This window comes from Dendrobates tinctorius, unplaced genomic scaffold (assembly GCF_039654945.1).
Source record: "Dendrobates tinctorius isolate UK_male_01 unplaced genomic scaffold, ASM3965494v1 ptg000159l, whole genome shotgun sequence".
Classification (NCBI taxonomy): Eukaryota; Metazoa; Chordata; class Amphibia; order Anura; family Dendrobatidae; genus Dendrobates; species Dendrobates tinctorius.
Genome location: NW_027361826.1, coordinates 1,063,907 through 1,080,485, shown reverse-complemented (window position 1 = coordinate 1,080,485; position 16,579 = coordinate 1,063,907). Strand labels below are relative to the sequence as shown.

General features: G+C 47.7%; 1 protein-coding gene across 1 annotated transcript; it reads left to right on the top strand.

The window, feature by feature from the left end:
* Window positions 1–347: 347 nt before the first annotated feature.
* LOC141052260 (uncharacterized) lies at window positions 348–2,605 on the top strand. The gene is made up of 4 exons (XM_073549439.1): window positions 348–401; window positions 483–681; window positions 769–877; window positions 1,087–2,605. Exons 3-4 carry the CDS (start codon window positions 798–800, stop codon window positions 1,610–1,612), a joined length of 606 nt encoding a protein of 201 aa, XP_073405540.1. The 5' UTR covers window positions 348–401; window positions 483–681; window positions 769–797; the 3' UTR covers window positions 1,613–2,605.
* Window positions 2,606–16,579: the final 13,974 nt, after the last annotated feature.

The window sequence follows — 16,579 nt, the reverse complement described above, 5'->3', positions numbered from 1 at the left end:
CCCTGGCTTCTGCCGATTGCTGTGCTGTTGGACTACTGCCTGTAATGTAAGCAATTGTGTCCATTTTTTATTTTAAATTGTCTACTTTGTTTTTGGATCTTTACAAGTTTAATTTTTCTTCTCTGTTCTTTTCTGTAGTGTTTCACATGACTGCTGCCTGCTCTTCAAAATGTCCTCAAGCGAAGAACTGATGTCTTCCCAGGGTGGACCCGACAAAGATTATGTAATCACATTTGCTATACTGATTGGTACAGTATGTATTGACTGGCAATACTCCACATGTGTTAAATCATTTAATTTCTTTACAGGTACCTGGCAGTGATGAAGAGCAGTAGTAGTCGAGTGGAGATGATTCTTCCCAGGGTCGTCGGGCTCATGTGTCTCAGGAGGAAAGACGGGGTGTAAGTATTCTTTTCATCAGTGTTGTAATACAATTTTTTTTCAGTTTTACTTAAAATTCTTTTTTTCTGTGTTATCGATAGGTTTCACAACGGGAAGAAGCCACACTCGACATTGACAATGAGCAACTTATTCACCTTGTGCAAGAGCGAGTACCGTTGTGGGACACCCATGACCGTCAGCACTCCGACAATGTGGTGATTCGATGGCTCTGGGAAGAAGTGGCAACATTGCTGCTGCCTGTTTGGGACCATACCACACCGCGTGCCAGAACAAATTTTGGTAAGTATTGCAATGTGCTCTGAAATGGCAGTGAACCTGTGAATGGATGAGCATTGTTTTCTAATTATATTTTTTCCCCATTCACAGTGAAGCGAGTCAAAATCCGTTGGCACTCAATGAAGGACCGCTTCAACAAGGACATGAGAGAGAAGGTTCGGGTTCGAAGTGGTGCTGCTGCAAGGTTCCGGAAATACAAGTACTTACTGAGGCCTGCGCTTGCTCAGCGAACATAAGTATATATATATATATATATATATATATATATATATATATATATATATATATATATATGTGTATTTTTTTTTTTTCTTTTTACTAATGTTTAATTTTTTTCCCCACACAGAACCTGGAGCAGCACAACACAGCCTGGAATTTTTCACTAATGTTTTTCTCTTTTCCACACAGAACCTGGTGCAGTACAACACAACCCAGATCATCCTCTGTTGAAGTGGCCCCTCATCTACCAGCCACTGAACAGACGCAGTCCCAATCATCCACCAGCGATGGAGCAACCATGCAGGCTTCACAGGCTGAGGAAGAAGTAGCCGGTCCATCAGGTTTTCCCCTCTCCCAGGCCTCTGCCGCTGCTTTTCCTGGGTCTTCTTGTCAGCGGCAGAGGGCCTGGGAGAGGTCAGGCATACCCGAGTTTATGCAATTAAGCTCGATCTTCCAGGATGGGATTAGGTTCATTGCTGATAGAGTGAAGAGTGGGTTCAAGGAAGTCAACAAATGCCTTGACCGTCTGGAAGCCGACCTTGAGAGACCGGCTCAACATTTTTTTTCTGCAATTGAGTGGAGCATGTCAGAAAACCTTACGCCTCAACTCCAGCTGAACCTCATGCAGGCCTGCCAGGTTGCTTACAGCCATGCATTGCAGCAGCAGTCCCAGCAGCAGTCACAAACCTACAATCAACAGGCCACAGGATATTAACAGCAGCCAACCTACTTTCCAGCTCCCACAACACCGAACTATCTGCCACCACCACCGCTGCCAGTTCACAGAGCGACCACGCTGCCAATTTCATCAACCCTACAGCCGGCAGCATCCACCATGCTCCAGAGTCCAGCACCCATGCAGTCAGCAGTATCAACGATACTGCCCAGTCCGTCCACCACCTTTGCCCACTACAGTACCACTGCAGCCAGCAGTATCCACAATGCGGTCCAGTCCAGCACCATGCCAGATGACTGCTACAGAGGCCACCACTCCCACTCGGCCAAGAAAAGCGAGGTCCAAAGAAAAAAAAAAAAAAGATATTGCCACCAGGACAAAAACCAGGAGCCAAAAAACTATCCTCACATTGAACCCACCACCTCCACCCTCACCTACCAATTTGTCAATTGACCTTCCCTTGTGTCTCTGTCCCTCCCAGTCTATCAATTCCCATGATTCCACTTTGTCATCTATCCACAATGTCTCCACTGCCATTCCTGATCCAATCCTTCAGTTTTTTGCCCCTTCCCCTGTAGACCCTTCCCCTGTAACCCCTTCTTCATCAACTACCACCCAATCCTCACAGCTTCACAACCCCCAAGGTCGACCCCATCTCACCCTCACGTAAACCCGACACAAAAACCAATCACCCCAACCTTAGCCCTTCTTTTTTGTTAAAGTTTTGAAAATAAAAGTTGTATTTTGTTTGCATTATATCTTGTGTTATTTGTATCTTTATGCGCCGCCACCAACACAAACACAGTTTATTTTTGAGGGAAGGTAGTTTATTATTTAACTCAGCAAATATTAGGGGTAAATTTTTACATTACATGTACATTTTAACATCACAGGTACATTTAAACATAACAGGTATATAATATTTGACATTACTGGTATATTTAAACATAACAGGTACATTTTATTTAGGGGCTTAAATCATTTCGTCTTGACAGGCCACACGTCCATTATCTGAAACAAAGTAAGCGGCAAAATTATCCCTCATCTGGGCAACTTCCACTGTGGTTCTCAGAGGGTGAAATTGGTAATCATGCAATGTAACAGGTTCCTCAGGTTGTAAGCTTGGTCTCTATTTTACCAGAATGTAGTTGTGCAGAACAACACATGCTTTCACAACCTTATCAATAGTGTCAATTTGTAGATTAATGGATGTGCACAAAATGTGCCATTTCGATACCAGCTATCCAAATGCACACTTCACGGTTCTTCGTGCCTTTGTCAGTCTGTAGTTGAAAAATTTTTTTGTGTGATTTAAGTCCTGACTTGAGTATGGCTTAATGAGGTTGGCACACATTTGGAACTCCTCATCCCCAACAACAACAAAAGGCATTGGCAGTCCATCAATGTTTGGAAGAGGTCGTGGTGGCGGAAAATTAAAATCATTCCCATACACACGTTCGCCCATGTCAGAGTATTTGAACGTCTGTGAGTCATTTCCTCGTCCAAATGCACCAATGTCCACAGCAACAAATCTACACTCGGCATCTGCAATAGCCATTAGAACAATGGAAAAGTATTTTTTATAATTTAAGTACTCTGTTCCACTTTCAGCTGGTTTCACAATCCTAATGTGTTTTCTGTCCACAGCCCCTACACAGTTAGGAAAATTACAAATTTCATGGAATTTGGAAGCATTTTCAAGTCAGAGTTCAGGTGTGGGTTGGGGGAGGAATTCTTGCCTCATAATGTCAACTAAAGCACAAGAAGTGTCTACAAAAATCCCAGAAAGGGTGGATACTCCAATCCTGAATTGGAAATGTAACGGTGATAATGTCTCTCCAGTAGCCAAGAATCTACGGAAAAGAAAATGAGAAACAAAAATCAGTACACTGCTTAGGGTTAGGGATAGGGTTATGGATAGGATTAGGGATAGAGTAGGGTTATTTGTGACAGGAGTTACTTATTCAACACTACGCACCTCAGGGTGACCAAGAGACGTTCCTCAGCAGGAATTGCTCAATGGAGCTGTGTGTCCTGCCTGGCAATGGATCCTTGGACAAGTAGCAGCAAGTCATGGACGCTCTGTTGCGACATCCTCATGTAGTGAAAAAACTTCTCCAGGTTTTACTGCAGCTCTGTGTACTGTGGTGTGACTCGTGGTCGCTTGGTTATTGGGAGGTATGTGTCACAGGGATGGATGCTCCCTGTGATACAACCCGGAGTATTTTGTCTTTAGAGCATATGAGCACTAATATGTCCTTTAGTGCACCTCGGTCCGGGTTGAGGGTAGCTATGAGTGATGGGAGGGTCTGGCTACTCATATTATATCACCCCTCGGTGAGGGTGCTGACTGTACCCCTTTTTCCGTGTGGTTGTGAGTTTCAGGACCTGCAGTGAGGTCATGACTAGTGTTGAGCGATACCACCCGATACTGAAAAATATCGTATCGGAATGGATCGGCCGATCTAAAAAAAAGTATCGGGTATCGCCGATTCCGATCCAGGAAGTCCCATTCAAGTCAATGGAACAGAAATATCAGAATTAAAAAAAACCCTTTCTTTCCCTGTAGGTTAATTCTACATGAAGGAAAACAACTACTAATAATGTAGAATGTATTGTGGTAGGTGTAGGAGACATTAAAGCCATAGAAGTTTAGCCCAATCAAATGGAATAGCAGGATTTTTTTTTTTTTTTTTTTTAAAGACGTTCGTAGTTACAAAGATATTGACTATGTTAAAGTCTTTAATTTTTTGTCAGATATGTATGTTTCACTACTTCCATGCTCTTCACCTTCTTTTTTACTTCTACCACACTTTCTCCTTCATGATCCTCAGCAGCAGCAGCATCTTTTTCATCAACTTCTTCTTCTTTTTCTTCTTTTTTTTTTTTTTTTTTTTTTACATTCTTCATATTCTTCTTATTCAACTATTATTCTTCTTCATATTCTACATCTTCTTCCTATTCTTCTTCATCATATTCTTATTTGTGACAGGCATTCCTGTAGTTGTTATCTATAAAAGTTTGAAGATTACACTTTCTGTTCAGCCTGTCACAAAAGATTTACAACAGGATTTGTCCGCGTTCAGTTTGGCCTGCAGCAGCAGGCCTTTTCCAGGGGCACCACGAGGAGGAACGGACTCACCCCTATACACTGCTTAGTCTTCTTCTGCTAATAAATTTGATAATATCATTTGCTCAGATTTTTAGTCTTATGCTTAATGTTCTTCTGCTTTTGTTTTTTATTCTTCTTGGTCTTCTGTCTCTTGTTGTTCTGCATCTTGGTGGCTGTCTTCCTGTTCTTTGTCCTCTTGGTCATCTTCTTCAGGGTCATCTTTTAGGTATTCTTCTGTGTGGTATTCAGGGTCGTTGTCTTCAGGGTCATTGTCATGGAGATCCAGAGTGAGAATCAAAAACCATATCCACAAGCTTGAACTTGGAAAAGTAGCAGAAGTTACAAGAAGGCTGAGGAACTGGCGAGAACCAACTGACGGTACTGGAACCCGGAGTGGCAGCAGAATGAACAAGAGCCAATGGCACAACCGTGGACCAGCTGACGGTGCTGGAACACGGTTACTAAGCAGGAGGTACCTGTGCTCCAAAGCACTACCAAGGACCAGCAGACGTTGCTGGAACTCGGATACCGACAAGGAGGCACCTAGGCCAAAGGCTCTGCCGGGAACCAGCTGATGTTGCTGGAACCCGGAAGGGGAGCAGAAGATACCCATGATCAACAAAGCTGCAAGGCCGCGAGCAGGATGCAGTTTCCGAAACCCACAGTCCAACAGGGGGTGCTTGTCCTATTGGCACTATGGAACCAGCCTTTTTTACCAGAACCCGCAGCCCACATAGGAAGCACTGAAACTGCGGGCACCATAGACTCGGCTAACCCTACCGCAACACGACAGGACAACGTATCGGTGGCAAAGTGACGTTGACACTACCCGGAAACAGCAGGCGTGCTGGAACCAGGCTGGGCAGAAGAGAGTACCCGTGCCAAAGACACTGCCGAGAACCAGCTGACGGTGCTGGAACCCGGATGGGTAGCAGAAGCTACAAGAGTCAATGGAACTACCGAGAACCAGCTGACGGTGCTGGAACCCAGAGGGGCAGCAGAAGGAACAAGAGCCAATGGCACAACCGTGGACCAGCTGACGGTGCTGGAACACGGTTTCTAAGCAGGAGTTACCTGTGCTAAAAAGCACTACCAAGAACCAGCAGGCGTTGCTGGAACTCGGATATCGACAAGGAGGCAACAATGCCAAAGGCTCTGCCGGGAACCAGCAGACGGTGCTGGAACCTGGATGGTTAGCAGAAGGTACCCATGATCAACAAAGTTGCAAGGCCGCGAGCAGGACGCAGTTTCCGAAACCCACAGTCCAACACGGGGTGCTTGTCCTATTGGCACTACAGAACCAGCATTTATTACCAGAACCCGCAGCCCACATAGGAAGCACCAAAACTGCAGCCACCATAGACTCGTCAAACCCGACCGCAGCACGACAGGACAATGTATCGGTGGCAAAGTAACGTTGACACTACCCGGAAACAGCAGACGTGCTGGAACCAGGCTGGGCAGGAGGGAGTACCCATGCCAAAGACACTGCCGAGAACCAGCTGACGGTGCTGGAACCCGGATGGGTAGCAGAAGCTACAAAAGTCAATGGAACTACCGAGAACCAGCTGACGGTGCTGGAACGTAGAGTGATAAATCATATAGCATACCCTAAAAATAATACTTTATTGATAAAAAACCCACCAGGGTCACACCACAAGTGAACACAAAAAAAACAAGACAAAAAAGTGTCCAAAAATACAAAACACATAAAATTGTGGGGAATGTCCTAGGAGTCCCTATTGATGCCTCCTGTTTTCACCTTCCTAACCGCGGAGGTTGGCACCCTAGGGGGAACGTTGTGGCGCCCCCGCTCAACGGTGGCTGTCCCTGGGGGCCCTGTTGTACCCTGGCACCACTAGTGAAGTCACTTCCCAGATACTAAGGGGACCCCTATCAAATAACAGAGAGAATCCTACGATGAGGGGGACCCTAGTGCCCACAAAATATTGCACATATAGTAGAACACATCAATAAAAGGCAGATAGGGATGCAGTTCCGAAAATCTTGATAATGAAGGATTGATATACTATACATAGTCCCATCTAGACTCGTGGCTCCGACATATAGATATAGCTGAGAGGATAGAATGCATCGTGACTCATCAGCAGCAAACAATGTGTGTCAATCCACCCAATTGTAGCAGCATGTATATTGATTCACAAATATATATATGTAATCCAAGATACCACATCCTCATATATATAAGTCACGATATGTAAAAATAGCCAATGTCAAAAGAACACAGTGAGCCTATATCCACAGCATTAGTTCACAGATCTCATCATATTGTCAGACAACAGATAAAAAAATCTCATCAGTGGAAAGCTCAGATAAAGGAGTAAAGATACTCATCGTATAATCCATCGACTGTCCCATAGCCTCAGATGCCTCAACGCGTTTCACCCCTTTGGGATCATCAGGAGGCTCGATAGCAACCTTACTAGTGTCCTGAAGTGGTATAATGGCTGGACTGTCCCAATATCCCTCCATTTAAAACTACCGCCACAGCGTGCGCCAGCCCCGAACGCTGCGTAGGGACACACCCCCCAGCATCTGTGCGCATGTCAAACCGGAGTAAGGGCGCTCCATCGGCACACATCCCCTTGGTGCGCATATCTGATCTCAAGACAGAGATCTCGCATCATGTCTCGCGATAACTTGACATGTCATGACATGTCTTGACTAGTAATGGGAATGGGGACAGAGCGGCAGACATTGCCGGACACACATCAGTGGATCAACTGACGTGCCTGAGCCATAGTAACACAGGAACAAGTGTGGATTGTGCACATGCCACTTCAGAGCAGCGACTGGCGGGGTTGGAGGCCAGGGGAAATACTAGAGACAGTAGAGCCAGAGGCCTAAGTGGAGCACAGTTAAAAATCAGTAGTAGTTTGAATGTAGATGGAGCAGGAGACTTTGCAGTCCACACAGCAGGGGAGCAGCTGGCATTATTGAACCCCAATAACACAGGAGCTAGTGTTTTTCTCTGTGCAGATGACACATCTGAGCGACAACTGGCTGTGTTGAAGCCCAGGGATTATAGTTCAGGTGGTAGAAACATGAACACAACAGGAGACCTGGATACAGTTGCCAACCAATTATTTAGTCGGGAAGAGGACTGGCAAAATCTGGGGAGATCCAGGCCTTGTTAATTTTCAGAAAAGTAAGCCGGTCAACGTTATCGGAAGAAAGTCGCGTGCGACGGTTTGTTAGTACACCACCTGCGGCACTAAAGACGCGTTCCGATAATACACTGGCAGCAGGGCAAGCCAGCACCTCCAATGCATACTGGCTAAGCTCTGGCCATGTATCCAGCTTAGAGACCCAAAACTTGAAGGGGGGAAGAGCCATCTGGGAGTACAGTCACAGGGCAAGACATGTAGTCTGTCACCATCTGACGGAAACGTTGCCTCCTGCTGACTGGAGCCGTCAGTGATGGTGTAGACAATTGTGGCGGACACACAAAACTTTGCCACATTTGGGCCATAGTGGTCTTGCCTTGTGCTGAGGCGCTGCCTCTGCTCCCTCTTTGTGCCGAGTTTCCTCCACTGGCTCGACGCACAGAGGTGCTTTGTAAAGCACTAGCACCACTGCTGTCGGGTGGAATGGAAAACATGATGGACTGCACCAGTGTGTCTTTGTACTCCCGCAGTTTACGCTCCCGGTTCAACGTTGGTATGAGAGTTTGCAAGTTGTCCCGGTAGCGAGGATCTAGGAGGGTGTACACCCAATAATCAGCCGTGTAGAGGATGTGGGCGATGCGGCAGTCGTTTCTCAGGCACTGCAGCATGAAGTCAACCATGTGCTGCAGACTCCCAACTGCCAAAGAACCGCTGTCCCCTGCTTGAGGCCTTATCTCTGCCTGCTCTGCATCACCCCACCCTCGCTGTACATACTGACTAGAGCTTTGTGTACTTCCCTCCTCTGGAGAGATGTCTTCCTCCTCCACCGACTCCTCCTCACAAAGTGTCCCCTGCTTAGGCATTTGTGAGGAAGCACGTAGCGCAGACTGTCCAGAAGCAGATGGCATTTGGGACTCCTCACCCTCCACCTCTTCCAAAACCTCATCCCTTTGTGCTTGCAGTGTTTTTTGAAGCAGGTAGATAAGGGGGACAGTCATGCTGACTAGTGCATCATCTGCACTCGCCATCCACGTGGAATCATCGAAGGCACGCAAAACGTGGCAGATGTCCTTCATAGAGGCCCACTCAGTGGTGCTGAAGTGTGACTGGCGCACAGTGCGACTTGTTTGTGCCTGATGCAGCTGGTACTCCATGACTGCTGCCTGCTGCTCACACAACCGCTCCAACATATGTAACATAGAATTCCACCTGGTGGGTAGGTCACATATGATGCGATGATCCGGAAGGTGTAATCAGCGCTGCAGAGCAGCAAGGTGCGACCTTGCCGTGCTGGAACGCCGCAAGTGAGTGCACTCTATGCGGACCTTGTGCAGCAGTGCATCAAGATCCGGATAGTCCCTCAGAAAGCTCTGCACGACCAAGTTGAGCACATGTGCCAGACATGGGATGTGAGTGAGGTTGCCAAGGCCAAGAGCTGCCACCAGATTTCGGCCATTGTCACACACTACCAAGCCCGGCTGGAGATTCGCTGGCAGTAACCACACGTCGCTCTCCTGCTTGATGGCATTCCAGAGCTCCTGCGCTGTGTGGCTTCGATTCCCCAAAGAAATTAATTTGAGTACGGCCTGTTGACGTTTGGCCACGGCTGTGCTCATATCGGTCGTAACAGGCTCCTGCTGCGCTGTTTCAGAGGAACTTGAGTAGGAGGAGGAGTCAATGTGTACAGACTGGATGCCTGCAATCCGTGGAGTTGGCAGAACACGTAGAGCGCCACTCTCCAGATCTGTACCCGGCTCCACAACATTGACCCAATGGGCAGTGAGGGAAAGGTATCGTCCCTGTCCATGGTTACTGTTCCACGCATCGGTGGTCAGGTGGACCTTGCTACTGACGGCGTTTAGTAGCGCATGTTTTATGTTTGCCTCCACATGTTTCTGCAGGGCAGGGACGGCTCGCCTGCTGGAATAAAAGCGGCTGGGCACAGTGTATTGTGGGACTGCCAATGCCATGAAGTCCCGGAAGGTGTCAGTCTCCACCAGCCTGAATGAGAGCATTTCAAGTGCCAGTAGTTTGGAAATGCCAGCATTCAGAGCCTGTGCTCGGGGATGGTTTGCCGAGTATGGCCCCCTTTTCTCCCATGCCTGTGCTACCGATGGCTGCCGAGTGGCCTGGGAGTGTGAGGATGACTTGGAACGTGGTGCTGTGGGTGGAATGTCACAGGGTCTCCAGACAACAGTGCCAGAGGTTCTTCCTTGGCGATCCTGTGAGGAAGCCGAACCAGCTGTGTGTGAGCTGGAGGAAGAGGCCCCAACAAGAGCTGAAGAGGTGGTAGGTGGTGCTGTACGTTGGCCCACGTCTTCAGTGTGTCTGTGTAACTCCAGCTCGTGCTTGGTCCGCACATGTTTCCACATATTAGTGGTATTGAGGTTGCTGACATTTTTCCCTCTTTTGACTCTCTGATGTCTCTTTTGACTCTCTGATGACAAAGCAAAGGTCATCTGCAACCGTGTCAAAAAAGGACCACGCACTGCAAGTCTTGGGAGCGCCCGTTTTGCCTTTTGAAAGTGGAATGCGCCTAACGGGTGCCGAAGTGGAGGCTACAGGCAACCAAGTCTGCCCCTTCCCTCTCCCTCCGGTTTTGGCCATTCGGGGAATCTCTTCCTCAGAGCTGCTCCCACCACCTTCCTGTTCCTCACGCCATGATGGGTCAAGGACCTCATCATCTACACTCCCCTCTTCAAACACCTGCTTCTCCTGGGTTGTCTCGCCAGCACCGTATGCACCAGAAAGTGACACCTGTGTCTCATCATCTGATGCGTACTGAGGTCTGCTGACCATAGGCACTGGCCCACCCGCCTCTTCAGATTCAGAGGGACAAAGAAGTTGCGCATCACTGCATACTCCCTCTTCGTCACATTCTGGAATGCTGCTTGGCTGGCCCCCTCTTTACAAACCAACAGATTCCGAGAACAGAAGTAGAGACTGTGATGGCTCCTGTCCAGGGCTCTCTGACTGCCTGGGCACTTTGGCAGGTGGTGAAGAGACAGATGGTTGCTCTTCGGTGCTCTGGCCCTGAGAGGATGTGGAAGTAATTGAAGTCGATGCATTAGCTGCCATCCATCCGACAACGGCTTCAATTTGTTCCTCCCGCAGCAGTGGGGTACGGTGAGGTCCTACAAAGCTGCGCATAAAGGACTGTTGCCTGCTAAAACTGGGGGATGCTGACTCACTGGTGCCAACAGCAGGCACAGAATCCCCACGTCCTCTCCCTGCAGAATCCCCACATCCTCTCCCTGCAGAATCCCCACATCCTCTCCCTGCTGAAACTCCACGCCCACGGCCACGTGCCTTACTCCCTGCCTTCTTCATCTTGCTAGACTGAAAAAGATAGGCAGAAAAGTACAAAGGGGGGCCTTAGTGTGCTTATTCCTGAACAGCTGTTTACAGGTATAAGAAACACTAATTTTATGAAGTGTGTGTGTCGACTACACTTTAATGGGAGCTAATGTGGCCTACACAACTTTCAGATGTAGTGTTTGGTGAACTTTGTTGTTTTTTTTTTTTTGGGGGGGGGGAAACTAAAAGGATGTGACCAAAGATTTGAAAGTGAGAGTATCACCAACTTTCTGGAGCTATTACAATGCAGGAAGGTAACCTACAATGCAAAAGATGAGGCTCCAAAAAAATTGGGTAATACTAATCTGGCTGCAGCTGAAGGGCACAAGCCAGAAAAAAGGCTCCTCTATCTACTCCTATATAGTGTTTGCAACCAACCAATGTAGATGGATATGGATGGATGCACACTAATAGGAGAAGAAAAAATGAGCTGCAATTAAAGAAAAATATGTGTGAGGCAGTGACGCACGCTGAGCAGCCTACAACCAGACCTAGCTGCAGGACATACTACTCAGCATGAGCTGCACTCACACACAGTCAGAGACCTCTCAGACAGCTGTGAACAGTGCAGCTAAGTGGGCACTAGCACTGATAGGCTGCAGAAAGGTTCCGCTGTCTACTCCTAGAGTGTTTGCAACCACCGTATATGGATACGGATGGATGCACACTAATAGGAGAAAAAATGAGCTGCAATAAAAGAAAAATGTGTGAGGCAGTGACACGCTGAGCGGCCTACAACCAGACGTAGCTGCAGGACACACTACTCAGCGTGAGCTGCACTCACACACAGTCAGACCTCTCAGACAGCCGTGAACAGTGCAGCTAAGTGGGCACTAGCACTGAAAGGCTGCAGAAAGGCTCCGCTGTCTACTACTAGTGTTTGCAACCAACGTATATGGATACGGATGGAAGCACACTAGATAGAATTTTTTAAAAATAAGCAGCTCAAAAAGAAAAATTTAGGGAGCAGTGAGCTGCACTCACACAGCCCTTGCAGACAGCTGTGAACACTGCTGCTAGGGAAAAGAAAGCTACAGTGGTGGTTTATGTAGCCTGGGTAAAGCACAATATTGTTTTGAGAATCGCTATTTCTAACTGTCCCTCACAGTCTTCAACAGCAGCCTGTCCCTAACTGAATTCACAGCAGAGTGACCAGAAATGGCGGCGGCGGTGGCTTTTATAGTGCATCATGACATCATTTCAGCAGCCAATCACAGCCATGCCAATAGTTAACATGCCTACATGCCTAACAGGATGTCCCCACACTTCTGAGGATTCTCATTGGCTGAATCAAAGCGAGCGGGCTGATAGCATTATGGGAACCTCCGATTCCGGTATCCGATATGAAAAAAGTATCGGAACTAAGTATCGGAATTCTGATACAGCTAATATCGGCCGAAACCCGATACTTGCGGTATCGGAAAGCTCAACACTAGTCATGACCGTGTGACCAACCCATGTGATCCATACCTCACCTGTGGGTGTGGTTACAACTATGTAATCGAGGTGTGTTTAGCACAGGGGAGTGAGTGTTTGAGAGTCTGCCACTGTGGACAGACTTCCATTTGTCCAGGCTGGACATTACAGAGTGGTCTCCAGATAGGGCTCTGCTATGGACATTGATGCTGTGTTTTGCCTGATGTAAAGACTGTTTACCTTTCTGTTGCAGATTTGATGGTTTATGAAGCAAATAAACCCACATGGATGTTGAAGAGAATGTGTCTCCTGTTTCCTCCTATGCAGCTGAGTGAGTACAATCCTTACAGTACAAAGAGTGGTAGGATCCACGGCTCTCTCGGATTCAAGGATGGGTTGTTGCCAATAGCAACAACGACGTCTTCTCAGTCTCTCTTCCTTGTCATTGATAAGCAAAAGCAAAAGGCAGCAGCCACCTTCAGTTGTAAATCCAGATCTTCTATGAAGCTATCCAGGTCAAGAACCATTTTGCAGCTAGATACAGCAGCCAAAGATGAGGATTTCCTAAGTGCAGTGTGTCTATATACAGTATATAGAAATCCCATTAGACATGCCTATTGGGTGTCTGATGTCAAGGAAAAGCTCCTGCAAAACATTGGAAATTTCTAACGCATGCGCATAATTAACACACACGCATGCAAACGCAGCTTTTTTTGCGTCATGCGTAAGATGATGCAGATAAAAAATGCAGCATAAAGATGAATTTGCGCATGCGTTTGGGAATGCGGATGACACGCTGTGAACTCAAACGCAAATGTGAACCTAGCCTAAGGAAGGATGTCATTTTCTGATCTTCTCCTATGCCTAATGTGAGAGTTATGCATCCTGGTGAAGTGTAATGTACTGAACCATGTGCCGTTCCTTCAGCTGTCAGAGCCAGCTGCTATATACACCAGGGCTCCTACTGCATTGGCTGGAAGCTATGCGTGATCTCACTTATATAATTCCTTAGTCTGTTTACATGATCCGATAGATGCTACAGCGCAGGTGCCATCTTGGTGGAGATAATTCAATTTTTTTTTCCTCTAGCAAAATGGCACTGGTGGCACCTGCGCAGTAGCATCTATCAAATTGTGAATAGTAAGATTTTTGTTTGTTTGTTTCAGAATCGATGTATATGACTAAATAAAACAATTTAATACACATTATAGATGCGATCATGCTTCGACGCAGCCGCCGCTGCCATCGCCTGCCTGCTGACTGTGATTTTTTATTTCAATACATATAGTAATAAGTATGTAAAATAGGGGGCAGGACACGGAGGGATCAGTGACCTATTATAAGCCATCAGTATGAATATGTAAGCAGAGCACCACATGCAGGGCTGTATTTAGAGTTTACTGTAGAAGAGCAGAAGGCTCGCACTGGACTCTTGTGGATATGATGGTGCTAGTGAACGGAGCCAGTGGTCCCATAAATAGACTATATAATCACTGCACTCAGAGGTTGAAGAGGTTTGCGTCAAGTGAATCGTTTATTACGGGTGATAGGTGAACTGACAGGCAACAATTAACGTTTCGGACACTTACTGGCCTTGATCACAATGCCGCTGAAAATTAGTGAAAGAAAACAATAAATCATGCAGAAAAGACAGAAAATATATACATATATGACGAAAACATGTCATGGCAAAACACAAAATACAAGTATGGGAGCATGACTATAGGTTACCAATGAAGGTATAGTTAATTAAAATATGTACAAAAATTAAAGTATTAAACAAAGCATAGAGACAGCAATGGCAAAAGGCCTGGTGAAATTGGCAAGGTCTTGTGGATGCATGTCAAGAATCTCAGAGGTTTGTAAGAACTCAAAATAGGACAACCCTTTGAAAGTATCTCTCTAGTTTACAATACACGCGATCAGTGGAGACGGTTGATGTAGAAATAGACAGAAAATTCCTGTTGAAATTGATAAGGAACAGTGAGATAGCGTTCTGAGCAAGCATAAATCAAACACTGACGGTTCACAGGATGGATGGTAGGAATAGCTTTGCTATAAGCAGCAGAGTGTAACAGAGAAGTCTCCAGGAGAGATGGTTAAAAGGAGAGAATATCAGGGAGGGAGGAAACAAAAGGAAAAAAAGAAAAAAAAAAAAACATGGCAAAAATATATTTACCACAATAGGGGGAATGGTGTATAGGGGTCAATAGGTGACATCACACTGGTTGTATGTGATTTTTGAGTGAGGTAACTGTAGAAGGGGAGAAAAAAAATGAAAGAATGAATATGGATAAATTAACAGGTATATATGTAATTCGAAAGAAGATTATTGGCTCACTTCTTAAATTCATAAGGTTGTGCATGCAACCTAAATTGTGTCATGGAAGCAGCTGGATGGCGCTGTAGTAGAAGCAGACATCAGTGGCTGTTATGGGGGTACTGGCATGTATTAAGCCAGGTTCAGATAATCTGGTCACCGCTGTAGTATAGGCTGGAAGGCCAACAGGAGTATGCACATGTGAGGGGAGAACAGAGATAATCAATCCTTGCAAATGTGAACATATAGGGCTACTTATCTTGTAAGTTGTAGACCTGCTCACATCCAATGGTGGTAGCACAGATATAGGTGCAGGTACTGCTGTATCACAGGAGCGTTCTTGGGTGGCACAGCTGCAGAAGGCAGCGTTAGTGGACGAGTGGGAGACGCTGGCACATTGAGTGTCTAAGCATGGGGGAGCTGGGGCACAGTTTATGCTGCCCTAGGCACTTTTAGTGCTGCCTCCCCCATTGGTGAGTACGACTAATGCAGACACTTTGGCAAAAATCGCTGATGTGAAAGTAGCCTTTCTCCCCAGCGCAGCCGTCTCCCCAGCGCAGCCGTCTCCCCAGCGCTGCCATCTCTCCAGTGCAGCCATCTCCCTAGTGCAACCATCTCCCCTATGCAGCCGTCCCCCCAGTGCAACCATCTCCCTAGTGCAACCATCTCCCCCAGTGCAACCATCTCCCCCAGTGCAACCATCTCCCCTATGCAGCCATCTCTCCAGCGCTGCCATCTCTCCAGTGCAGCCATCTCCCTAGTGCAACCATCTCCCCTATGCAGCCGTCCCCCCAGTGCAGCCATCTCCCCCCTCCCTCCCCACTGGGCTCATTCTCATCTCCCCCTTCCCTCCCCACTGGGCTCATTTTCATCTTCCCCCTCCCTCCCCGCTTGGCTCATTCTCATCTCCTCCCTCCCCACTGGGCTCATTCTCATCTCCCCCTTCCCTCCCTGCTGGGCTCATTCTCCTCCCCCCCCTCCCTCCCCGCTGCGCTCATTCTCCTCTCCCCCCTCCCTCCCCGCTGGGCTCATTCTCATCCCCTCCTCCTGCTCATACTCATCCCCCCAGGCTCATACTCATCTCCCCCCCCTCTCTGGGCTCATACTCATCCCCCCGGGCTCATACTCATCTCCCCCTCCCTCGCCTCTGGGCTCATACTCAACTCCCATCCCCCCCACTCATACTCACCTCTCCCCACCCCCGGGCTCATACTCCTCTCCCCCCTCTGGGCTCATACTGATCTCCCATCCCCCCGTACAAATTCAGCTTCCCCCGGGCTCATTCTCATCTCCCCCCTCCCTCCCTGCTGGGCTCATACTCATCCACTCCCCTGCTCATACTCATCTCACCCCCAGGCTCATTCTCATCTCCCCCCTCCCTCCCCGCTGGGCTCATTCTCATCTCCCCCCTCCCTCCCCGCTGGGCTCATTCTCATCTCCCCCCTCCCTCCCCGCTGGGCTCATTCTCATCTCCCCCCTCCCTCCCCGCTGGGCTCATTCTCATCTCCCCCCTCCCTCCCCGCTGGGCTCATACTCATCTCCCCCCTCCCTCCCCTCATACTCATCTCCCCCCAGGCTCATACTCATCTCCCCCCGGGCTCATACTCATCTCCCCCCTCCCTCCCCTCATACTCATCTCCCCCCAGGCTCATACTCATCTCCCCCCCTGGGCT

Bases quoted from the DNA above. Each gene is read 5' to 3' on its own strand.
- LOC141052260 (XM_073549439.1), top strand. From the start codon at position 798: ATGAAGGACCGCTTCAACAAGGACATGAGAGAGAAGGTTCGGGTTCGA. The intron at 878-1,086 runs GTACTTACTGAG...TTTTCCACACAG, and splicing joins GCAAGGTTCCGGAAATACAA to AACCTGGTGCAGTACAACAC.